The sequence below is a fragment of the Geotrypetes seraphini genome, chromosome 2, assembly GCF_902459505.1.
Source record: "Geotrypetes seraphini chromosome 2, aGeoSer1.1, whole genome shotgun sequence".
Taxonomy (NCBI): Eukaryota; Metazoa; Chordata; class Amphibia; order Gymnophiona; family Dermophiidae; genus Geotrypetes; species Geotrypetes seraphini.
The window spans coordinates 389,284,265-389,311,226 of NC_047085.1; the positions used below are offsets into that span (position 1 = coordinate 389,284,265).

At 41.3% G+C, this 26,962-nt stretch overlaps 1 protein-coding gene across 1 annotated transcript in view; it reads left to right on the forward strand.

Moving 5' to 3' along the window:
- HIBADH (3-hydroxyisobutyrate dehydrogenase) overlaps window positions 1-26,962 on the forward strand; it is a 217,175-nt gene that overhangs the window by 89,006 nt on the left and 101,207 nt on the right. The window contains exon 5 of the mRNA XM_033930772.1: window positions 23,319-23,452. Within this exon, the coding sequence (XP_033786663.1) occupies window positions 23,319-23,452 (134 nt within the window). The remainder of the gene's footprint in view (window positions 1-23,318; window positions 23,453-26,962) is intronic.

The following is a 26,962-nucleotide window of genomic DNA, read 5'->3' on the forward strand; positions in this document are numbered from 1 at the left end:
GAGCTGAAAGGTTCTGTCTCTTTTAGTCATGGGTCCCTTAGTTTTGTTTAAGTTTAAAAAGGAAAATGCTTGCTCAAGAGGATTAGGATTACACTGAGCTCAAAACAGAGCATTTTTATCTTATTTTGTAAACTGTGCTTTAAACCCAGATATTTAAGGTTGTTTGGATATGCAGTAATCTGGGCAGTGCTGGGTGACAGGAGGAAGGTGGGACAGAGGGTAAGAATGTGAACAATTTGTTCCAAAACCATTCATCGAGAGAGATTTTTGTCCGTCGGTTCTATAGATTTCTTCACAGCACTTTTAGCTGTTAAGATGGAGAGGCCCATCCTTTACTGCTGTTCTGTTGTGCTTTCAGCAGAAGCTGGGCTATTGTGATATTTATCTGAATTCAAACCAGGCTAATTAAAGAGCTGCTGACAGTTGTTGTGATCTGACTTTGACTGGAGCTTGATGGTCATTATGGGTAAATAATGAACCAGGTCTGCAAATGTAGCAGCTGCCAACTCGGGACTGAAGAACGGCTATTGCTTCCAATTTAAGAAACTATCGACCGCCTCCCTGTTCCCTGCAGATCATCTGCAGGAAACGAATGTTTTCTGCTGCTGTGTATTGTGGTTTCAGCTGTTTCAAATACAGCTTATAATTTCCTTCTTTAATATTTAACTTAGCACATTATTAGGCTTTCAGGATTAACAACTTTACCATGTTCAAGAAGTTGAGTTTTTCTTTTCTTTATATTGTATGAAGGCAAACAGTTTTGATTATTCAGTTTGTTTTTATGGAGTTATGACTTTAAGATTCAGAAAACTTTATTGGTATCACAATTTTAAACAGATTTAAAATAATTAAATTTATTTCATTTGTAATATTTCTGTGGTACAGGAAGAACAGCAGCAGGGTTTTTTTTCCCCCTAAATGAGTTACATTGTTCACTTTTGAACAGGCAAGTTATTTGGTTGCATCTCAGATTTTATTTTTATTTGGCATTTCGGGGACTTGTTAACAATATTCAGAGCTGTTTGTTAGTATTGAGAAACTGCAGGGCTATCCATGAACCTGCAATCCAGCTAGCTTGTCACACACACAACAGGCTTTGCCTTGTCCTGTTAGCATACAGAAAAGATTGACCTGAGGGGATAGAAAAGCCAATTGCAACTGTAGTTCAGTGGCCCTCGCTTTATAACCTTGCATCTACACCTGATGTTTGTCTTGCGTGTGGTACAAATGACCAGTAATGTTACCGACAGAAAGATAAATTGTAATTTGGTTTTTGACTAATTTTTGTACATTTCTTATGTTTCTGGACAAGCTAAATAAAATTTTGTTGACTGTAGGTATGAACTGATGCTTGTGGGTGTCATTTGGGCACAACCATTTCCAGCTTGACCAACAATACGTTAACAAGGGGTTATGCTATGCTAGTTTATGTTAAATCGGATCATCCTCAGTGTAGCATGTGTGGAGCCATTCGTCTGTGTCACCAAGACCCAAGAGAACATCTGACATGGACTCTGAAACAGAAACAGTGATCACTTACAAATCAAACATGGCACGCTCTAAACTGATTGTGCACGGCAATCTTTTTCAGAAAGGGCAACTAATTGAACATGATAAAGTGTAAAGTTAATTAACACCCTTAAATTTGTTGATTACTTTCACGGGATTATATTGTTCGTGGAGTAGCAGCTTTCTGTCCCAGCTGTCGCCTTTTCAGCAAATGTCGTTGGTAAACAATAGAGACACCATAACAAGTCGTAAATGGTCCCTCTGACAGCAGCCCCTCGTGAGGCTGCATCTGTAGAAAATGATTAGAACAATTGCATTTTAAAGATGGCTCACATTGCCACCCGAGTCCCTTTGGGGCCCCCTTCTTTATGTCTTCTGATGGCAGTCTAGTTAAAACATTTAAATTCTTTTGAGTAAATTAAGTGATTTACTGTGTCCAGTGATATAACAATTGACAGTGTTCCATATGGGCTTGAGTGGCTAAGTTTTGGTAGTATGGAGACATGCATCATTTGTGTCTGTTTAGTGGGGGAGGGAGTAGGGATAGAGGTTTTGAGAATGAGCCCACTCTACTTTTTTTATTTTTTTTTAGTCTTCATCATTACCTTTCTTAGAAGCAGAGGAAAATGGGTCTGATGTCTGTTTTTCCATATAGAACTGTTGTAAATTCACTTCCTGTACCAAGTGAAGATGAAAAATGTTTTCAGCTTTCTTCAAAGCTTCGCAGGAAAAACTGATTATAGCTTTTGCTTTTGTTTTACCTGTTTATATAATGTATTGCAGACTATCGACATTGGAAGTAATTATTCCTAGTTTCAGCACTTAAAGGTTAAACAAGCCTAATTATCCATAAAAGAACATAAGGAGATAAAAAGCTTAATTAGTGAGGAAAATGGCCCTCTAAAATTAGTTTATTTTGAAATTAGACAAATACAGATAAAACAGATTTTTATTTTTTGGAATAGAGGGGGGTGACCTCACAGTTTCCACTTTCTCTTCATCTTCCTTTGGCCGCTTTGTTCTTTGGAACTAGACTTTGTTAATGTATCAGCATCTTGAGCCTTCATTTACAACAGTCATCTCTCAAGGCAAATAGGTGTTCAACCTCTGGCCTCAAAGGCTGTAGCCCAGTTGGGTTTTCAGGATTTTTTGAATGAATATGCATGAAATCTATTTGCATTCACTGACAGTATGCAAACAGATGTCATGCATATTCATTGTGGAAATCTTGACTTGGTAAGGGCTGAGATTGGACACTCCTGTTCTAGAGTCTTCTAGGAACACTTAGAAAATCTTTCCAGGTATGAGTGGAATTTCTCATATAATTATCTTGCTGCCCCCTAAATTCACTGTTACCTGTTATAGAATTTGAATATATTTTCCCTTGCAAGGTCTTTCTTCCTCAGCAGAGCCTTCAGTTGTTTCCCCCATTTCAGTCTGTCACTTAGGTTTTGCAATACTTCAAGGTTTTTGGTATTTTGAAAAAAAAATGGATTAGCAGCTAATTATTATGCAGCAAGCACAGAAACAACTAGAAATTCTGGTAGAATGACAGATGCTTACTTAGTTGGGTCTGACTGGCAGACTCTAAGAATAGAATTAATTAGCAGGTAGGTCTGCGTGGTGCAGAAATGTTTTTGTAGATTACGTATTATTCATTCTCTCTCCAAAATTCTTGAACCGTCGTCCGTAAATATCCTGATCCATTCACTGGTGATTTCCTTCATTGATTATTGCAATGCTCTTTATAAATGTATAACAAAAAAGGAAATCAGACAGCTACAGATCGTGCAAAATACATCAATCAAAATAATCTTCAATGCTAAAAAGTTCGATCACATTATGCCATTACTAGTGGAGCACAGAATCACTTATAAAATCCTTCTATTAACATTCAAAACACGATCCAGTAACCAAAATTTGTCAACAGACTCCTTATTCCTTATACTCCACTCAGGTCCCTGCACTCAGTCTCACAAAATCTTTTCACTATTCCATCCCTAAAACACATCAATATTATGTGATCCAATATCTTCTCAGTTACCGCTCCCTCTCTCTGGAATTCTACACTAAATTATTTATGTGAAGAAAAAACCCTAAACTAGTTTAAATCAGAACTAAAAACATTTCTGTTTACTGACGGTTTTGGACTATAACTGTTCTTATAAGAACAATACGATGCACATTCCCCTATCTCTCGTCTTTCCCCTTTATGTTCCTTTTCTCTCTATATTGTAGTTCACTCCCCCCTTCTCTCCCGTGGACGTACGTCTCTTCAGTCTGTCTGGTGTATTAATCCACCCTAGTGATGTTCTACCTACTAATTTAGTTATTTTATCTTAGTTTTAATCTACTTTATATACTACTTCTATTGATGTACCCCGCCTAGAAGAAGTCTGATTAGGCGGTATAAAATTTTTTTAAAATAAACTTGAAACTGTAAACACAACAAAAGCTAGAAGTTCTATTGGAAATTCAGTTATCCAGATATCTTGGTTTCAAGCTATGATTTCTTCAAATTGACTAAGTTCAAGATAGTGGATATAATCAAGAAAGGCCATAGGGTCCAAGGTAGCCAAATACTCAAGTAGCACTAATGTTGGCATTGGTGGTTTATTGGATTATTCTTTGACTAACTGGTAGATACTGATAGATGTAGCATGCAGTCCAAAAGACTGGTTAGCTCCTATCATGCTGCTGGATTATTGTCTGTTTGAGAGTGAGAAATGCTTGATCCAGTTTAGATTTCCTTACATTTATTCAGTGTCTCCCAGGTTGGTCCTGGAGTACCCTCTTGCTAGACAGATTTCAGGATACCCACAATGAATATGTATAAGCACATAAGCACATAAGCATGGCCTCTGCCGAGTCAGACCATAGGTCCATCATGCCCAGCAGTCCGCTCCCGCGGCGGCCCCCCAGGTCAATGACCTGTAGTGATCTATTACTCAAGAGCATTTTGTCTTGTATAGTAACCCTCTAATTGTACCCCTGGATTCCCTTACCCCTCAGGAATTCGTCCAATCCCTTTTTGAAACCCAAAACCGTACTCTGCTCAACCACCCCCTCTGGAAGCGCATTCCAGGTGTCCACCACCCTCTGGGTAAAGAAGAATTTTCTAGCATTTGTTCTAAAACTATCTCCCTTCAATTTTTTTGAGTGTCCTCTAGTTCTTGTTGCCCCCGCCAGTCTGAAAAATCTGTCTCTCTCTACCTTCACTATACCCTTCATGATCTTATAAGTTTCTATCATATCCCCTCTAAGTCTCCTCTTTTCTAGGGAAAAGAGCCCCAACTTCTCCAGCCTCTCAGCATACGAGAGGTTTTCCATGCCCTTTATCATTTTTGTCGCTCTTCTCTGGACCCTCTCGAGTATCGCCATATCTTTCTTTAGGTACGGCGACCAGTACTGGACGCAGTACTCCAGATGCGGTCGCACCATTGCCCTGTACAGCGGGAGGATAACTTCCTTGGTTCTGGTAGTGATACCTTTTTTGATAATGCCCAACATTCTGTTCGCCTTTTTTGAGGCCGCTGCGCATTGTGCTGCCGGTTTCATTGTTTTATCCACCAAAACCCCCAAGTCCTTTTCTAGGTTGCCTTTTCCCAATGTCATCCCCCCCATCATGTAGTTGTACATCAGGTTCCCTTTCCCTATGTGCATAACTTTACATTTCTCCACATTAAAACTCATCTGCCATTTATCTGCCCACTCACTCAGTTTGTCCAGATCCCTTTGGAGTTTTTTACATTCCTCTACAGATCTAACCTTACCGGAGAGTTTTGTGTCATCCGCAAATTTTATAACTTCACACTTTGTCCCTGTTTCCAAGTCATTAATAAATATATTGAATAGCAGCGGTCCCAGCACTGACCCTTGTGGGACGCCACTTGTGACCCCTTTCCAGTCAGAATAGTGTCCCTTTACTCCTACCCTCTGTTTCCTGTTTGCCAACCAGTTTTTGATCCATCTGTGTATGTCCCCTTCCACCCCGTGGTTCCACAGTTTCCTTAGAAGGCGCTCATGAGGTACCTTGTCGAAGGCTTTCTGGAAGTCTAGGTATACTATATCTATGGGGTCACCTTTGTCCAAATGTCCGCTTATCCCCTCGAAGAAGTGCAGTAGGTTTGTTTGGCAGGATCTTCCAGTACAGAAACCATGCTGGCTTGTTCTCATCAGCTTATTTTTTTCTATGTGCTCACTGATACTGTTCTTGATCAATGATTCGGCCATCTTCCCCGGAACTGAGGTCAAGCTGACCGGTCTATAATTCCCCGGGTCGCCTCTGGTTCCTTTCTTGAAGATAGGTGTAACATTTGCTATCCTCCAGTCTTCCGGTATTACCCCTGTTTTCAGGGATAGGTTACAAATCTGTTGCAGTAACTCCGCTATTTCGTTTCTAAGTTCTCTTAGTATTCTTGGGTGAATTCCGTCCGGGCCTGGCGATTTGTCAATTTTTAGCCTATCTATCTGTTTGAGTACGTCTTCGAGGCTTACCTCCATGCACGATAATTTTTCCTCTTGGTCCCCCTTGAAGAATTTTTCCGGTTCCGGAACATTGGATGTGTCCTCTTTTGTGAAGACCGACGAGAAGAACGTGTTTAATCTGTCCGCCACTTCCTTTTCCTCCTTTACCACTCCTTTCCTATCCCCCTCATCCAGGGGTCCCACTTCCTCCCTCGCCGGCTGTTTCCCTTTCACATATCGAAAGAAAGGTTTAAAGTTCCGTGCCTCTTTTGCAAGTTTCTCTTCATATTCTCTCTTTGCTGTTCTGACTACGCGGTGGCATTCTTTTTGGTGCTTCCTGTGCTTTTTCCAATTTTCCTCAGTTTTATCCTTTTTCCATGTCCTGAAGGATTTTTTCTTATCTCCTACCACCTTCTTAACTTCTCTTGTTAACCATGCTGGGTCCTTTGCTTGATTCTTTCTGCCCCCTTTTCTAAATCTGGGTATATATCGGCTTTGCGCCTCGTTCACTGTGTCCTTAAAAAGGGTCCAGGCTTGGTCCACCGTCAGTGCCTTTCTGGTGCTGTTCTTGAGTTTTCTCTTTACCATGTGTCTCATGGCATCATAGTTCCCTTTCTTGAAGTTGAACGTTGTTACAGTGGTTCTCTTCCCCTTTGGCATACTTAGTTCCACTTTGAATTGGATCGTGTTGTGGTCACTGTTCCCTAAAGGTCCCGCTACTTCCACTTCTTGGGCAGGTCATCTCAGCCCATTAAGGATTAAATCCAGAATAGCTGCCCCTCTCGTTGGTTCTTTGACGAGCTGTTCCAAGTAACAGTCCCCTACAGCCTCTAGGAACTCCAATTCCTTTGAACAATTGGAAACTCCATGGCTCCAGTCTATCCCTGGGTAGTTGAAATCTCCCATAACTATGGTGTTAGCGTTTTTACATTCTCACCTCAACTCAGCTCTCAGTTCTTCATCTATTGCTTCTGTTTGTCCGGGCGGGCGGTAGTACAGCCCCATCTTTATCTCGGTTCCCTTTCTTCCTGGTATTTTAACCCATATTGATTCCAGTTGTTCATTAATTGTTGGTGTGTCCACTCTGATCGATTGAATTGTATCCATTACATAAAGTGCTATTCCTCCTCCTTTCTGATGTGTCCTGTCTCTTCGGTAGAGCTTGTACCCTGGTAGTGCTGTGTCCCATTTGTTGTCCTCGTTCCACCATGTTTCCGTGATTGCTATGATGTCTAGGTTCTCATCTTTGGCCCTGGTTTCTAGTTCCCCCATTTTGTTTGTCAGGCTTCTTGCATTAGTGTACATACAGTTTAAGTCTCGATGGATTTGTTTTCTTGTTGGTTTCCCTTGCGATCCATTTTCCTTTCCGTCCCCTTCTTGTTCTGCAGACTTTTGTTTATTGTCTCTCTTGTCTTCCTCCTGTGGGGCGTGGTGTGTTTCTTCATTACGTTCATTTTCTTCTTCTTGCCCCTTGTTGACTTCCCCATGTAGTAGATTCCTCCTATCCCTTTCCTGATTTGTCTGGCTCTGCTGGTATTCCATTGCTTGTTTGACGTTGTTGGTGTCTTCCCTGCACTTTCCCCACTCAGTATCCTTTTGGGATACTGTCTTCCGAATCATCAACATCTGGTTGACTGTCGGCTTTCCCCTTCCTCTCAGTTTAAAGCTTGCTCTATTCCTCTCTTGATGTTGCTTGCTAGTAGTCTAGTTCCCGCCGTGCTCAAGTGTAATCCATCTCTCCTGTAGAGCTTGTTCTTGCCCCAGAACGTTGTCCAGTTCCTCACGAATTGAAACCCTTCTTCTTCACACCATCTCCTCAGCCAAGCATTTATTGCTTGTAGTTCCGTCTGCCTCTTCACATCAGCCCTCGGTACTGGTAGGATCTCCGAGAACGCTATCCTCTGTGTCCTCATCTTCAGCTTCCTTCCCAAGATCATGAATTGTTCGGTGAGTGCCTTCCTGCTGTAGTCTCTCCTGGCGACATCGTTCGTCCCGACATGGACCATCACTGCCGTCTCTTCCGTCTCTGCTCCCTCCAGGATCCTTTCGATTCTGTCGATGATGTCCCTGGTTCTTGCTCCTGGGAGACAGGTCACCAGCCGATCCTCTCTCCCTCCTGCTATGTGACTGTCCACCTGTCTCAAGATCGAGTCTCCCACCAGGATTGCAGATTTCCCTTCTTTCAGTCTCCGCTGTGGTCGCATATCAGTGTCTTCGGTGGCACTCATTTCTTCTCCCTCTAGGTTCTGGTAGGATCCTGCTTCTTCCTCCTGCGAGTACCCTCCATGGGATCCTTCCTCGTTCATGTCGGATAGCTCGTGTCCTTCGCTCAGCTCATCCTCCTTGTGCGTGCTATGCTCGGGTTCTTCTTCTACTCTCCTGTAGGCATCCTCAATGAACTTCTCAAGTTCCTTGACCTGTTCCTTGAAGTGCCTCTCTCTCGTTGGGAAATCGGCTGTCAGGAATGGGTCTTCTGAGATGTAGAGTCCCTCTAGTTCCTGGATCCTGTGCTTCAGGTGACTGACCTCACTCTTCAAGCTCTTCAGTTCCTGACATCGTCCGCACACATACAACTGTCTCCCCGAGGGGAGATAGTCGTACATGTGGCAGTCCGTGCAGAACACTGGGAAGCTCAATCCCTGGGCTCCTTCAGCTTCCATGCTTGTCCGCCTTCTAGAGGTTCGTATGCTCTTTGCTTGCGCACTCACTCTTGATCCTGGCTCTTCTTGATCCTCTTTGTCCTCTGCTTCCTTCCGCCTGTCCTGTTCTTCGTAGCCCTCTCTGCCTGTCAGAACCTTTTTGCTTGAGTTTGTCTTTTCTTAACCCTCCACCACTGCCTTCAGCTTTTGTGAGTTCCCCCTGTTACCTCTTGGGTTTGTCTCTTTTATCTGTCTTCTGTTCTTACTGCTACACTCTTGTGCTCTCTGTGCCTGTCCTTTATCTGTCTTCTGTTCTTACTGCTACACTTCTATGCCCTCTGTGTCTGTCGCTACTCTTTTGTTTTGTGTGGGTGCGGCCTCCCTGGACCTACCTATTTTCCTGTCTTCAGTGCCTTCTGTCCCTCTTGCTTCTCTTGTCTGTATGCGGCTTTCCTCCTGTGCCCTTGTTACCCTTTCCCTGTGTGCCTGCTATCACTTACCGTGCTGCCTCTCCTTGTGTTCTAGGGTGTAGCGGTCTGGCTCTTCTTACGGCTCTTCGCAAAGGCGCTCTCGCTAAGGCGAGCGCCTTTGCCGCTCGCCTTCGCTGCGCGCCGAACGGCTGTGCACCGCTGGCTCCCTTCCTGTTAAGGGAGTCCGGCGCCGACGCTGGTGATGACGCGGTGCAGGTGGGCGGAGCTAACTCTCGCCGCTACCCGCTCCTCGTTCCCACCGTGTCCTGCTTCCTCCTGCTTGCCTACCTCTCTCCCAGCTCTCTCCTCCTCAGCTACCGCCTGCTCTGCCTGCCTCCACGCGGTCTAGCTTAGTTCTTCGCGCCGCTGGCTCCCTTCCTGTTAAGGGAGTCCGGCGCCGACGCTGGTGATGACGCGGTGCGGGTGGGCGGAACTAACTCTCGCCGCTACCCGCTCCTCGTTCCCACCGTGTCCTGCTTCCTCCTGCTTGCCTACCTCTCTCCCAGCTCTCTCCTCCTCAGCTACCGCCTGCTCTGCCTGCCTCCACGCGGTCTAGCTTAGTTCTTCGCGCCGCTGGCTCCCTTCCTGTTAAGGGAGTCCGGCGCCGACGCTGGTGATGACGCGGTGCGGGTGGGCGGAGCTAACTCTCGCCGCTACCCGCTCCTCGTTCCCACCGTGTCCTGCTTCCTCCTGCTTGCCTACCTCTCTCCCAGCTCTCTCCTCCTCAGCTACCGCCTGCTCTGCCTGCCTCCACGCGGTCTAGCTTAGTTCTTCGCGCCGCTGGCTCCCTTCCTGTTAAGGGAGTCCGGCGCCGACGCTGGTGATGACGCGGTGCGGGTGGGCGGAGCTAACTCTCGCCGCTACCCGCTCCTCGATTCCACCGTGTCCTGCTTCCTCCTGCTTGCCTACCTCTCTCCCAGCTCTCTCCTCCTCAGCTACCGCCTGCTCTGCCTGCCTCCACGTGGTCTAGCTTAGTTCTTCGCGCCGCTGGCTCCCTTCCTGTTAAGGGAGTCCGGCGCCGACGCTGTATGAACTTGATTTGCATCCACTGCCCCTGTTATATGCAAATCTCTCATGCATATTCATTTTGGATATCCTGAAATCCTGACTGGCTAGGGTGTAATCTAAGACTGACTAGGGAAAAACTGGTGTATGTTATATTAGTTTGCCAATGTCCTAACAGAGTCTACAATTATTATATTGCTAAAATCAACCTTACTCATTTGTGGATCTAAATTGACTCTCTTGAAAACCTTTCCTCCTCTTAATTGAAGATTTATAAATCGAAGAATGTGCATGAAGGTTAGAAGGAATCAAACACCATTGGTCATTACTACTTTATAAGAAAAGTGCTCTCTCACCTTCCCAAAACAGGGGAAAAAAAACAACTCATGTGACAAGGTGTTGGCTGCTGCCAGAAGGATGCTGGGTTATATAAAGAGAAGCGTAACCAGTAGAAGGAAGAAGGTGTTGAGGCCCCTGTACAGGTCATTGGTGAGGCCCCACTTGGAGTATTGTGTTCAGTTTTGGAGACCATATCTGGTGAAGGATGTAAGAAGACTTGAAGCGGTCCAGAGGAGGGCGACGAAAATGATAGGAGGCTTGTGCTAGAAGATGTATGAGGAGAGACTGGAAGCCCTGAATATGTATACCCTAGAGGAAAGGAGGCACAGGGGAGATATGATTCAGACGTTCATATACTTGAAGGGTATTAACGTAGAACAAAATCTTTTCCAGAAAAAGAAAAATGGTAAAACCAGAGGACATAATTTGAGGTTGAGGGGTGGTAGATTCAAGAGCAATGTTAGGAAATTCTACTTTACGGAGAGGGTGGTGGATGCCTGGAATGCGCTCCTGAGAGAGATGGTGGAGAGGATACTGGTGACTGAGTTCAAAGAAGCATGGGATGAACTCAGAGGATCTAGAATCAGAAAATAATATTAAATATTGAACTAAGACCAGTACTGGGCAGATTTGCATGGTCTGTATAGGAATGTTTGGGGGAGGATGGGCTGGAGAGGGTGTAGATGGGCTGGGAGTAGGTTTTGATGGAGATTTCGGCAGTTGGAACCCAAGCACAGTACCGGATAGAGCTTTGGATTCTTGCCCAGAAATAGCTAAGAAGAAAAAATTTGAAAAATTTAAATTGAATCAGGTTGGGCAGACTGGATGGACCATTTGGGTCTTTATCTGCCGTCATCTACTATGTTACTATGTTTTTCCTCAGTAGCTCAAGACAAGTTACCATATTTTTCACTCCATAAGACGCATCTTAGATTTAGAGGAAGAAAAGCCAAGAAAAAAATATTCTGAACCAAATTGTGCCTCTGAATCCAGCCCCCTAGAAAAATAGACAAATATACTGCAGCAGACAGATTTTGATCACTAAATTGAAATCCTACCTTTGGTGATTTCTGGCTGCCGCAACTCCATGAAGAGAAGGGCCGGCGGTGTGCAATCCTCCTGCTCTCTGCTTTTTTAATGTTATTTGCTAAATTGTCCATCTCTTTTAATAAAACAAAAAAAAAGTAGTGGTTAGTTCATAGTAGCCCCAAATAACAACTGTGTGTTAAAATCATGCATAAGAATATAAAAATTACTGAAGACTCAATTTTATTCAACTGCTTTTTTGTTAGCCATTTAGCCTGTGTTGCACAGCCTAGGGCCCTGATCCGTGAGATCTTGACTTTATCCAGGTATTGCATCATAAAACAAGCCTCTTTATTGCTCTGCTCAGAACAATATGGTGCCAGAGCTCTCCTCTTTGCAGCAGCTTTGACAGAGTAATCAGTGAACAGCAGCAATGGAGTGCCGTTGTAGTCCAACCACCCCTTCTTCTTATACAGGGCCATTATGTTCTCCTTATCTGCAAAGTTGAAAATGCAGGCAACCACAGGTCTAGAACGTGCGGCACTGTCCTTTTTGGAGCCTACTTGATGGATCCACACCATCTGCACATATGTGTTCGGCGCCTGGAGACCAACCGCCTCCGGTATCCAGGATTCCATTATGGATTTCAACTCGGAGTCCTTTATGGTTTCCGGCAGCCCCACCAACCAAATATTGTTTCTCCTGCCTCTATTCTCTTGGTCCTCCAGAAGAGAGTGCAGCACCTGACATCGCACCTCCAATTCTCGGATCTGCACTTTCATGGCAGCCGACCTATCTTCTGTTTGTGAAAGCCGTTGCTCCGCTTGGGTGAGGCGACTTCCTGGCACTCTAACCCTTCTTTAATGTCCTTCACTATCGCCTGCAATTTCGACAAATGGTTATTTATTACTGCTGAGCGATTTTTTTGTAAGTTCTTTAACAGCCTCGTTTTGCAGAGTAACTATTGGAGTTGGAGGTGGTGTCGCTGCCATCTTAATAGGATCCTCTCTGCGCTTCTCTCTGCTCGGCCTCGGAGTTTTTATCAGCATACCGCAGAGACTGGAGCCAAAGGACCCTCCACCTCTCTAAATATGAAGCTGCCAATGTTCCAGTATCAAAAGGTATGTTCTTATGCTAGTTTAGATAGAAAAGAACAAACTAAAAAAGAGGCACTGGCGATGTCAAGACCAACCTGCAGTTACAAATGCTTTATTAATAGTTTGTACCAAAGTTCAATGGTGAATCCTTAAAGTGCAAAACAAAAGTAGCCCCGACTAGGATCCAAGTTTCGGCAACACTGTCGCCTTCCTCAGGGGACAATTATAAACTAAAAAATATAACAAATTGACATTTTAAATTAATATATCTACAAACACTAAAATTTGAAAAAATACAAAAATAAAAGTGGAAAAGGAACAAGATGGAGTGATTAAAACAAATAAATGCATAAATGTAAGAAGACCTCAATTTGTGAAAATTGCTCTTGTAAGTTAAAACTTTCCTTCCATGAAAATGTAAATACTTCAATTAAAAAGACACAGAATTAGGTTAATGTGAAATAATTGCATGAACTTGATAATAACTTTATGGTGATCCAACAATTATTCATCCATGAAATAATGTCATTGAAGTGCTGAAATTTGCCACCTTAAATAGGTGAATTTGATGGCTTAGAAAAGACCATAGATATAGTAATACTTAGTCGGCGAGAGTCAGGAGCTGAGGTGAAGAGCCACCACTCAGCCTTGCATCATCTCTTCACCTTCCTTATTAGCGCTTTGCATTTGACTTGACATTCCATGTGTTGTTTACAATTATTTTCAATAGGATCCTTCTTCCACTTTTTGAAGGATTATCTTTTAGCTCTAATAGCTTCCTTCACCTCATTCAACCATGCTGGCTGCTGTTTGATTTTTCCTTTTCTCAACAGATCTCTACTGTTATGCAGAAGTCATTTTTTACTTTCAGACAGATCAGGGCTGCCCGTTCACTTTTTAATCTAGTCACTTTGCCTGTTAGTGCATGGTTTAGTAGTCTCCTGACTTGACTATTGCAATACCCTTTTCCATGGTCTTCCACATTACCAACTACATTGTCTATAAAAATCCAAAATACCGCCGATTTTCGAAACAAATATTTTAGACGTCTTGCAGAACGATCGCTCTCCAGGACATCAAGTCATAAAGAAACATAGAAACATAGAATAAGACAGCAGAAGAGGGCCGGCGGCCCAACAAGTCTGCCCACTCAAGAACCCTCCCTCCCTGGTGTACCCATCCTTTATGCATAACTCTGTAGCACCGCCACCTGTTTGTCCCATCGACTTTTGAAGGGACGTGTTAGAGGTATGTTTTGGGTGGGCTTTGTGTCAGCTAAGTCTTGGATGTCTTGCAGCGATAATTGAACCTTTCATAAGACGTCCTCAACCGAACTTAGATGTTTTGACCTAGACCTATTTTAGAAGCATCTAAGTGCCAAAACGGTACCCAAACTGACCAGATGAGCACTGGATGTATAAGGTATGACTCCACCCAGTGATCCCTGACCCCTCCCACCCCCCAAATATCTGAATGAAACAGTGCATACCTGTTTCTAAAACAGCAGCACCTGGTATTGGAAAACCTAGTAGAACAACAGACAAGTGTCTTAAGTAGCTGAGCTAGTGAACCAGAAGGAGCCAGACCCATCCTTAGCGAACATCAATCAGGATTCAGAAAAGTATACAGCACGGAAACAGTTATAGCTTCCATCCTAAATCACCTATACGATCTTTTCAGCAAAGGTAAAAGTGCCCCGATTTTGCAACTTGACCTTAGCAGTGCGTTCGATCTAGTAGACCACAAAATTATGCTACTATGCCTAGACACAATGGGCCTCACGGGAAAGGTAAAGAAATGGTTCCAGGAATTCCTAACCAACAGATCATACCGAGTAGTCAGAGAAGGAAAATACTCCAAACCATGGAAAAACCCCTCAGGGGTTCCCCAAGGCTCCCCACTATCTCCCACACTATTCAATATCTAGATCTCATCCTTAAGCCATCTATTAAAAAATTTAAGCTTAAACCACCATATGCAGATGATATATCCATCCTGATCCTCCTAAATGATATAACGAAACAATAAATAACCTTTCTCACATAATGACCGAAATTGAAAAATGGACAACCAACTTCAAACTGAAGCTAAACACAGAAAAAACAAGTCTTCTTGGCAAGCCCCAAGGACAAAATTACCAGAACATCATTAAAATTAAACGGCCACGACTACCAAATCTCCAAAACCATAAAAATACTGGGTATCACACTGGACACACACCTAACCATGGTAGACCACATGAACTTAGTGATGAAGAAATGCTTTTGTATACTCTGGAAACTAAGGACCATCAAAAAAATACTTCAACACTATGTCTTTTAGGCTACTGGTGCAGTCCCTGATCCTATCAACGCTGGACTACTGCAACATTGTTTACCTAGGTATCCCAAAAAAAACGGTACAAAAATTAAAAATAGTGCAAAACACAGAAGTTTGTCTGATCTTCGGATTGAGGAAAAATGACCACATTACCCCTTACTACAAAAAATTGCACTGGCTGCCAATGGAGGCGCGCATTCTGTTCAAATTCACCTGCATTTGTTTCAAGCAGGTCTGGGGTCTAGCGCCTTCCTACCTGCTACCACACTTCATATTTCACAACCCCATAAGACCAACCAGAAACCGAAACATAGTTACCCAAAAATCACAGGCTGCAAATACAAATCCTTTCTGGACAGGACTTTCAAGTTCCAAGTAGGCAGACAGCAGAACTGGCTGGACAACTACATAAACAGAGCCAGTTTGACCTACGGCGCATTCCGAAAATCAATCAAAACCATTCAGTTTGACAAATTCATCTCCTAAACAGAAACCTCCAGATGATATATTCTCCCTCTCTCTACCTCGATGTAATTTCGCTGTTTGTTTGTTTTTTTTTTCAGTTCCTTTACCTAATTCTTATGTAACCCTCTCTTCTTACATCCTGTATTTCGCTGATTGTCCAGCCTTCTTCGAATGTGAACCGCCTAGAAATCTTTCGACTATGGCAGTATAGAAGAACAAAGTTATTACTAGTGTTTAAGCCCGTTACATTAACGAGTGCTAGAATAGATGTGTAGATTTTTAGCACAATGGGGCGCTGAGGCGTTTCTTTCTTTCTGTCTGTCTTTCTTTCTCCCTGCCCCCTTTCTTTCTTTCTTTCTCCCTGCCTTCTTTCTTTCTTTCTTTCTTTCTTTCTTTCTTTCTTTCTTTCTTTCTTTCTTTCTTTCTTTCTCTTTCTCTTTCTCTTTCTCTCCCTGGCCCCCTGTCTGTCTTTCTGTTTCTTCTCCCTTCCTTTTACCTCCCATGTCCAGCAGTACCCCTTCCCTGCTCCCCCTGTCCAGCAGTAGCCCTTCTCCCTTCCTTTTACCTCCCCCCTCTCCAGTAGTACCCCTTCCCTGCTCCCCCTGTCCAGCAGTAACTCCTCTCCCTTCCTTTTACCTACCCATAATCAGGCTCTCATTTCCCCTTTTACCTTCCCTATTTCTACCTTTTTCCAAACTTTGACAGTGCAATACAATTAATTGAACATAAAATATTGCATAAAACGCACTATTAACTACACAAATAATACATAAAACACTCATTTTCTCCTACCCTCCTCCCAATTATTAATACAATATGACATATGATGTGATTACAATATTCTCTAGAAGACTACACTTATAGATAATTGAGCAATATGGCTAGTCTGAGAATGGAAAACCCAACTATTTATCCTAAGGACTGGTTGTTATTATGGGGCTCAGTTTCTAAAATGGCATAAAGTGGCAGGTAGATGTTTTTGGGGCAAAACTGCAGTTCATCTAGGGCAGGCTTTTAATTTGTGATAATGGCCAAACTGCTGTAGGGATAAAGACATGACCCCCCCCTTAAACCCCCAATGGTGACTTACCCCTCTCCCACCCCCCCTAAGAGGCAAACGTGATAGTACATTCCAGGCTCTATGACAGCTGCAGCTATAAATGGCTATTCCTCTTGCTTTTGGGAAGCCAGATGCGTCCTCTTGCTTTTGGGAAGCCAGGCTTCAGCCATCTTTCGCCGTGACCTGCAGCCGCCGCAGCCGACATCTGCCTCGGGGGATTCTTGCGCATGCGCACTCCTACCTGCGGTGCCATACAGTGCACGGAAAATGGGAACACGCAGGTGGGAGTGCGCATGCGCGCTTAGGGCATTATTAGATTATAAATCATGCTAACCACAACATTTATGGTGGAAAGTATGAGCCCACCAAAACCCTATTACATTGTCATATGTAGGTGCCACCTGCAGTTATAAGGGATATTGGGATGGTAGGCAGGTGGGTATAGTAGGTTTGGGGAATTTTGGAGGGCTTACATAAATTATAAGGGGTATATGGTGTCCTACTGCTCTGTTGGCATGTCTATGTGGCCAGTCCATTAGAATGCTGGCCCCTCCGACGTCTAAATGGTGCTAATTTGGACTTTTCTAACTTGGGACATTTTTGTGGTTGAAAATGGTGAATAAAGTTAGACATCCTGGTAATCTAGATTTTTGAGTGGCCAAGATGTCCAAGTAGGTGATTAAAAAAAAAAAAAATTTGGATTTCCCTATTGAAAATGGATGTTTCTCCATTTCCGATTTTGGACATCTTGTGGGAAATGTCCAAATTTGGACTTAGATGTCCTATTGAAAATGTTCGAAAATGACCCCCCACATCTTTTTTCAGATACATGGTGACCGGAATTGCACACAGTACTCAAGGTGATACAGAGGCATTGTAATATTCTTTGTCTTATTTTCTATCCATTTCCTAATAATTCCTAGTATTCTGTTTTCTTTTATGGGTGCCACAGCATACTAGGTAAAAGATGTCGGTGTAGTTTCTATGATAACACCTAGCCTTTTTTTTTAATGGGTGCTGACTCCTAAGGGGAGGAACTTATCAGGTAACTATGATTTGTTTTAATTTTCCTAATGTGCATCACTTTACATTTGTCCACATTAAATTTAATCTGCCATTTGGATGCCCCGTCTTTCAGTTTCCTAAAGTCTTCCTGCAATTTTTCACAGTCTGCATGCATTTTAGCATCTTTGAATAGTTTTCTGTCATCTACAAATTTAATCACCTTACTCAGCATTCCCATTTCTAGATCATATATAAATATGTTAAATAGCAATAGTCCCAGTACAGATCCCGGTGGATCTGGATTCCCATTTGGTAATGAATTATCCTAAGCCCTATTTTTTTATCAGAAGATGTACAACAGCCTTAAGCTCTACAACACATGTGTCAAAAGTCAGTCCTTGAGGGCCACAATCCAGTCGGGTTTTCAGGATTTCCCCAATGAATATGCATGAGATCTATTAGCATACAATGAAAGCAGTGCATGCAAATAGATCTCATGCATTTTCATTGGGGAAATCCTGAAAACCCGACTGGATTGCAGCCCTCAAAGACAGACTTTGACACCCTTGCTCTACAGGAACACTAGCTTGTGAAAATCTAAACTAAACTAAACTAAACCTTGGGTTTGTATACCGCACCATCTCCATAGTTGTGGAGCTCGGCACGGTTTACAGGAATTGTAATGAGAAAGGAACTCCAAGGAAGGGCTAGAAGAGATCAGAGGAGAGAAGAATGTTAGGGGGCTGGGAAGTCAGAAGAGGGGGGAATGTTAGGTTTTGGAGAAAAGCCAGGTTTTCAGATGTTTACGGAAGGGTTGGAGAGCACTCAGGTTTCGAAGAGGGGAGGTAAGGTTGTTCCAGAGCTCGATGAATCTGAAGGGGAGGGAAATCCCCAGTTTTCCTGGGTGGGAAATGCCTTTTAATGAAGGGAAGGATAATTTCGATTTTTGGGTAGGTCTGGTGGAATTAAGATTTGAGGAATTCCAAGAAAGTGGAATTAATGGAGGGAGGATGCCGTGGAGGATCTTGAAAGTTAGGCAGATGCATTTGAAGTGAACTCTGGGAATTATCGGGAGCCAATGAAGCTTGGAAAGGAGCGGTGAGACGTGATCGAATTTGCTTTTTGCAAAGATAAGCTTGGCTGCGGCATTTTGGATCCGTTGGAGTCTGTGAAGGTTTTTCTTCGTTAGGCTTAAGAAAATAGAATTGCAGTAGTCCAGTCTGGAGAGGATGATGGATTGGACGAGAACGGCAAAATGATTTTGGTGGAAGCAGGATCTTACTTTCCTCAGCATGTGAAGGCTGAAGTAGCATTTTTTTACCAGGGAGTTGAGGTGGTCATTGAAGGACAGTGTAGAATCAATGATGACGCCCAAGATCTTGCTGGAGAATTTGAGCTGTAGAGTGGAGCCAGAGGACAGTGGGATTGAGGTGGGTAGGTGAGCTAGATTTGGGCCAAGCCAGAGTAGTTTTGTCTTGGATTCATTATTTTTGTCTTGATTGATTATTGTCACTAAGGCAAGTTTAATAAGCTCTCCTGCCATAATTACAGGCAGACCAAACAAAGTACCCTTATTCTGTACTATTAAAGCTGCCTTTGATACCCCAGATTGTGTGATCAGTCTGAAGTTATTTATGTAATAGCATTAACTACATCCAAGACACGTTACATGCCTTAACTCATGCTTTTGTACTATCTAAGTTGGATTATGGCAATTTAGTATATGCAGGAATAACAGCAGAGTAATTAAATCACTTACAAGCTGTACAAAATATGATTGTTAGGCCATGCACATATTCGTGATCATGTGACTCCTTTTGTATTTGAAATTCCACTGGTTATCAGTGGAATTTAAGATCAAATTTAAGATTTTGATGTTAGCACATAGAGCATTGTTTGAGTTACAACCATTATATCTTTCTAATTTGGTGTTATTCTATGTGCCTAGGCGTTTATTAAATCTTTGAACAATAACAGAGTAGTTGTACCTCATATTTCAAAGGTTCATCTTGCCTCGACTAGAAATTGTGCATTTTTAAATTTAGTCACCATATTATGGAACAGCTTGCCTGTAAAATTGAGAAAGGAAGAATCTTTTCAAAATTTCAAAAGACATTTAAAGGCATATTTTTTTTGTAACTGTCCTTTTCAAATTGACAGTATATGAATTTGGGACTGCAATCTGCATTTATACATTTTTATAATTTTTAATTTCTATTAATTAACTAATTTTAATTTAATTTTATTAATTTGGATGTTATATAATATGTATTAAAAATGTTATTTCTTCTTCTTTTCTTTTTTCTATCTAAATGGATTTTTTTTTTCATAATTTTCATTGAATTGTATTGTAAACCGCTTTGATCCTTTTTGGCTGTATATGTGATATATAAAGATTTTAATAAACATAAACAATCTGCATCAAGATTCAATATTTGTGCCCTGATGGAATCAACCTGAAGAGCAGTTTTTCCTGCAGAAGAAATTTTAATATAGTCAGCTTTAGAATCATGTGTGGTTAATCTTTATACGTATGAAAAATAAAGAACTACTTCTCGGAATCTGATTTACCCAACTTCTCTATGCTTTCATCTTTTCCCACATGGACTACTGCAATGCACTATTCATCAGTGTCTCAACAAAAAATAAACACCAATCTTCAAATGTAAGAGAGGAGTCTAAAAGATTATCCAGGACTTTAGATGTTTTATCTACTTGAAAAGTAGAACTTGATTGAAAACTGTTAGATGAAGGAATAGAAAGTAAAGAGTTATGAAACCAGAGAACCTTCATCTTATTTGCATTCAGTTTCAAGTTATTAGTAAAAGATCAATCTCTGATACTGTTCATGCAATCTGTAATCTTAGCTGAAATAGCTACCATATTTAGATTCCGCGGGATTAACAGAAAAATATCATCAGCATAAGATAATAAACAGCTTCAACTGGTAAACATACTTTTTGCAGTGTACTCATGGATATATTAAAAAGCATAGGGGAAATTGAAGAACCTTGGGGTATCCTTCAAAAAGAAACCATTTCCTAGAAGAAATCCCATCCTTCTACACCGCATAGTTCCGATTGTCTTTCTTTTTGCCGGCCGTTTGTAGCAGTACCGCGGCTGATCTTAACGCCGGCCCTGGAAGGGAAAGGGGAAGAGATGCCTGACAGGAAATTTAATTCGTAGATCTCGCCGTGTGCCCAAACGTAACTGACATATCATCATAAATTTGGTCTTGTTCCTTTTAGGAAATATTTCATCATTACTCGGCACTCTTGCAGTGAAATCTCCATTGTGTAGCACCATTTTCACTTCAGATCACAAAAAATATTACTAGTACTATCCATTCTGTCATATCCAACCCTTGGATACTTTGTAGGCTAGTTCTTGCCATGCTTCCCTGTTTTCCACAGCTTCTTTCAATTGCGTGATGTTCATTCCTGATGGTATCCATCCAAAGGGCCTTATCTCAGCAATCTGAGATAATGCAAAAAATATTAATTAGGCTACAATTGTGAAATTAAGGTCAGACATAACTTTGATGTAATGAAAGTATTATTAGGCTAAAAGTACAGGTGAACTAGGAAAAGCCAAAGACTTACCAGCATCCCTTAGTAATTTTATGCTTAATATTCCAAACTGACTGTTACTAATGATACAGCAGAATGAGAGTTAAGCCTCACTGAAAAATACAATATTTTGACAAAAGATGAAGAACAGAAGCAATTTGTTCTTTGGCTTGTGGCCAGCCACCGAAAGAAGTTTCTTTCTGTATCAAAGGCGGCTTTTATGTCATAGACTGTTAATTTTTTTTTTTTTTTTTTTTTTAGTGAACAAGAATTACAATATATTGTTAAATGTTGGCAGTAGTTTTTAAAAAACAGCGAGATGGGGTGACCCCTAAATTTTAAGTAAAATTTTGGTTGTTTTTTTCATTTTTGCATAAAGGAATAAAATTAGCCTTGTGGATAAGCAAAATGTGTTAATTATTTTTGGACTACTCTAATAGGCGGAGCTTGTAAGTGCATGTGTAATTTCTACACTGCTGTAATTTATACAAATTTTGGCTAACATCTAGGCATGAGCATTTACACTGGCTATAGGGCTGGTGTAAGTAATTCTGTCATAAGTATAAGCACATTTTCTATAAAGTTTAATTTGCTTGGTTGTACAAATAAAGGATGCAACAAAGTGGTTTACTATAGTAAAATAAAAATGACAAGAGGTAAACAATTGACAAAAGTAAATAAAAACATGATAAAATAATACAATCAATTGCCTGCATAGGAATTCTGATGGTAAGAAATTTCTCATCTTGATTTATATTAAGAGTTAATCTTTTTCCCTTGTTGGGGGGGAGTACTTTGGTTTATAATTGGATGGGTTTATATTTGAGTATATACTGTATTTGGCAGTAATTAAAGATTACATTACATTACATTAGGGATTTCTATTCCGCCATTACCTTGCAGTTCAAGGCGGATTACAAAAGAATTATCCAAGATGTATTACAACAAGAACTTACAAAAAAAAAAAAAAATTGGTCATTTTCAAAAAGAGTAAGAAATGGGTAAGGTTATTTGTTTGGGGTAGTTGGCTTTAGTGAGAGGTGGAGTTTGAGACTTGCGGTATTATTTCTTTTTTCTGAGTTTTCTTGAAGACTATGGTCTTTATTTCTTTTCTAAAAGTCTTGTAGTCGAGGGATGCTGTCAGTAGATTGGCGATTTGGTTGTCTAGTTTGGCTGCTTGAGTGGCCAGGAGGCCATCATATAGTTTTTTCCGTTTGACCTCCTTAATTGGGAGGTATGAGAATGGGGTGTGAGTTTTCCTATGTCTGGTTGCGGTGTTGTGGATAAGGCGGTTATTCAGGTAGTTTGGACTATCTCCGTATAAAGTCTTAAATAGTAGGCAGTGGAATTTAAATTGTATTCTTGCTGGGATCGGAAGCCAGTGCGATTGGAGATATGCTTCTGTAATGTGATCATGTTTCTTTAATGAGTAGATAAGTCTTAGTGCTGTGTTTTGGATAGTTTGTAGTTGTTTTGTTATGGTTGTAGGGCATGGGAGGTAGAGGATATTACAGTAGTCAAGTAGGCCTAGTATTAAGAACTGAACTATGAGCTGGAATTGAGTTTTCTCGAAGAATTTCCGAACTTGTCTTAAGTTTCTCATGACTAAGAATGACTTTTGTATTGTTTTATTGATTTGTGGTTGCATGGTGTAGCATCTGTCGATAGTTATTCCTAGCAGTTTTAGGGTGGTTTGTATGGGGTAGTTGATTGCGTTGATTTCAATGTTGGTTATGGTTGGTATTTTGTTGTTTTCTAGGAGGATGAATTTCGTTTTATCTGGGTTCAATTTCAGTTTGTGATCTTTCATCCAGGTTGCTATTGATTTTAGTGTTTGGTATATTGTGTTCGTCATGGAGAGTTCAGGTTGATCAAAGGGTATGAGAATGGTAATGTCATCGGCATAGCTGTAGGAGGTTATGCCTTGTTTGTCCAGGTGAGAGCTGAAGGAGGCTGTATAGAGATTGAAGAGAATCGGGGATAGAGGGGATCCTTGGGGAACTCCGCAGGGGTTTGACCAAGGTTCAGATTTTTGTTTGTCTGATTTTACTCTGTAGGTTCTTGATTAAGGAATCCTTCAAACCATGTGTATTCTTTATCTGTGATACCTATTGTATCCAGGATTTGTAGTAGAATGTTATGGTCCACCAAGTCGAATGCAGCGGTAAGGTCTAGTTGTATGAGCATCATTTTTTTTCCTGTGCTGACACTGTATTTTGAATTAAAGATGAATGTTTTATGTTCCTATTGTATGAACCTTAGTTACATAAATGCTCTGTGGAGTTAAGAACAAACCAAGAAAAGTTTATCAAATTAAAACAAGCTTGCATTGAATATTTTTCATTCAGGAGTTGGAGCTGCACGGGCTGGGAACCTTACATTCATGGTGGGTGGAGTGGAGCAAGAGTTTGCTGCTGCTAAAGAACTGTTGACATGTATGGGATCCAACGTGGTCTATTGTGGAGAGGTTGGAACTGGACAGGTAATATTTTTTGGTTCTAAGAAAAGTTAGTGGCCCTTTTATGAACATGTGTTAAATGCTTAATGCGTGAATTAGTACACAGCTATGCTAAAAGATACCATGCCGACACATGCTAATTCACACATTAAGGTCCAAATTCTATATGTGTTGGATTAAAAATGGACACCGAAAAGTTTGACATAGCGCGATTCTATAAACCGCTGCCGGAGTTGGGTGCGGTTTATAGAATCACACTAAGCTCCCAACCTCATGACAAACAGTAAGATGCAGGCATTTAGGTCAGTGAAAAGCAGGCCTAAATGCATGTACCTAAGTTGTGCGCAGATTGGGCGAGTTCTATAACAGCATGCCTAACTTTTAGGAATGACCACGACCCTGGCTATGCTCCCTTTTGAGATACGCGCATTAGAATTTATGCATGCTACCTTATAGAATACATTTAGAAAGTTGTGTCCGTAAATTCTAATTTCAATTAGTGCTGTTCATTTCTTGTTAGTGGCACATCAATGCCCAAATTTGCACACTTAAAGTGCCAAATATAGAATCTGGGCCTAAGTGCATAGTATGGAACAGTACAGAAAATGGACACACACTAACTTTTTCCAGAGTAGATTGTGGGCAATTCTGTAACTGGGCACCTGCAAATAGGCACCTGGAGGATGCACTGTAGGGGCCTATTCTATAAGTCAAATAAGCACCTAGAATCTGTTATAGAATACTAGCATAACCACCTATTAGTGCAGAGCTGGTGTGAGAGGAGGCAGCTCATTTGGGGCTTTGGTTGGAAGTGGCATGTGACATCAGATGCCACTGCCGGAACAAATTTAAAAGCCAGGAGTGCACGAGAAGTACTGGAGGAGGCAGCTTATTTGTGAACTGCCCCTTGAAGAGAGAAATATTGGGGCTCTGGTGGGCAGTTGCACATGACATCAGACGCCAGCGACGGAACAACTTTAAAAGCTGGGAGTGCCTGAGGCACGCAGCCTTGGAGCGTGTCCTAAAGGAGCTTGCTTAGCCCCTTGGGAGCCCCTTAGGAGCCGGGAAGGAGTCTGAATCCTGGTTGGATATTCATTTTAAAGTATTGCTTCATTTTATTTCTTTACAATGGTTAAAAGAAAGGCGAAGATTAAAAAACACAAGTTCTCCAAAATTAATAGGTGCTATGGACAAACATATTCAGATAAAGCTGCCTACATCAGCTCCAAGTGAACTGTCATTTTCTGGTGCTTCCTTAAGTGAAGGTGGGAAATCCACCCTTTCCAATCTTTTTACTCCAGCTGGGCTTGTCAGGCCATCTTCACAAGATGATGTTGACTCTACTAGCAAGATATCTACGGATTCACAAACACTATTCTTGAAAACAATCCACCTCTCTCTGTGTTCCTATTCCCTCAAAGATGTTCTCTAGCCCCCTGCCGTTCCCCCCTCCCCTCTACCCCCTCCTCCCTTTTCTGTCCGCCAACTCCATCTCCATGTTCTTCTTTCTTTGTATTAATCTTTTTGATTCTATGTCGCCTTGAACCTAGACAGGTATAGAGTGACTCGTAAATATTAGATTAGATTATCTTCATTACAGACAGATTCCGTTTATGATATCCCATCAGTTGTGCCTTGTCCTAACCTGTCTAAAACTATTGATCAGCCTCAAGATATCACTTTGAAAGATATCTGGCAAGTGGTGGTTAGGACTGAAGAGTGTATTAGATCTACCATACCACAGCGTTGCAAATTTTCTCAGCAGACGGTTGACAAATTTCATGACATAGACTCTAAAACTGGTGCTATAGACACTAAACTGTCACAAATTTCTTCTATCAAGACAAATTACCAATCAACATTTTCAGCTTTTATTAAAGACAATTTGATAATCCATAGACAAATGGAATTTCTAGAAAATCATATTGGTCAAAAACATTGTATATGTTAAATTTCCACATCTTTGTCTTCTGAGATACTGTTTTAAAGATTTTTTTTAAAGGAGATATTACAATTGGATAATTCTGATGAATTGGTTATTTCAGAATGTTGATATGTGTTTCTCAAACTGGGGCCGTCATGGAGACGTCAAAAGAGGTTGCCAATTTAGAATCAATTAATATGATTTTTTTTAAAAAATCCTCTCAGGAGGATATTGCTACAAGGGCAACTCTTCAGGTCACCCTCTTGATGACATAGGAGAAAATTAATATATTAAAATTATATTTCTAGTGAAAGATGCTCAGTTCTGTGGTCAGCCAGTTTGGATTTTTCTGGATGTGGCTAAGACCACACAGCTCTCACCAAGATATATATCAAGCTCATTGTGGTCTTCTTTTCAGGGAAATAGGAGCCAACATGTTTCACCTACATAAGGTTTTTTCAAGGCTTATCATCCCGTAGCAAGCTTTACACCGACATATCGGACCACTGAATGTTGATTCAGTGGTCTGATATGTCGGTGTAAAGCTTGTTGATTCAGTGGTCCGATATGTCGGTGTAAAGCTTGCTAAGGGATGATAAGCCTTGAAAAAACCTTCTGTAGATGAAACATGTTGACTCCTATTTCCCTGAAAAGAAGACCACAATTAAAAGCTAAGTACTCTTGAAATATGCTAGAATGATTGTTAAATAAAAATTTAAAATTTAAAAATTAGTAAAAATTAATAGTGGCTCCAGTGAGGAGGTAGTACATAAAGCCTAGGGCAGTGAAAACTTTTGAGCCCAGGTGGTACTTCTGAGGATCTGGGGATTATATATTGGAGGTGAGGAGTTTGAGATATACTGTATACTGAGCTTGGTATAGATCCTGGTGAGAGTTTGATTGGTGATCTTCACAAGAACATTTATATATAAAAAATTGAGTGCCATTTGGATAATAAGACCACACAACTGCATTGTAAAGAGTTTCTGAAATCAAAAGACAGGGTAACAGGAGGAGTTTTTTTTCCTTCAGTTCCCCTGTAAATGTGTGATAACATTGAATTTCATGAAATATATTTATTTTGAACCTATCCAGCTTGAAAGATTACTGATTGCAAAAGAAGTATCTGTTGAGGGATAATAAGTGTGGATTTAGTTAAATTTTGTAAATTTGGATGATAGAGGTGGGGCTAATCCTTTAATTTTAAATCATTTGTTAAATTTAATATTTCAGTTACTTCTTCCCATTGATGTGGACTATGATTTCTTTTTATTTCATTGAATGAAATATATATGTTATAAATGCAAATAAAAATATTTATTACTAGGGAGTCACGCGATGCAGTAAGCCAGGCACACATTCCTTGCCTGAGCTCCCGGGCCCCGAGTCGCAAATTGGCACTTTTCTTGCTGTTGCAGAGTGCATTGAGCCCTTGGCCGCTCTGCAGTTAAGGAGGTTTGGCGCATGGAAAAATACTTGGTGTCTCGATCGACGAAAAAAAGATCGCAACCGTCCAAAATCGGCGGAGGACAAGATGGTGGTCAGCTCCTTGGCAGCAGTGAGTGACATCACGCAGGCTGTAGCGCTTTTTGGGACAGCTATTGAAATTG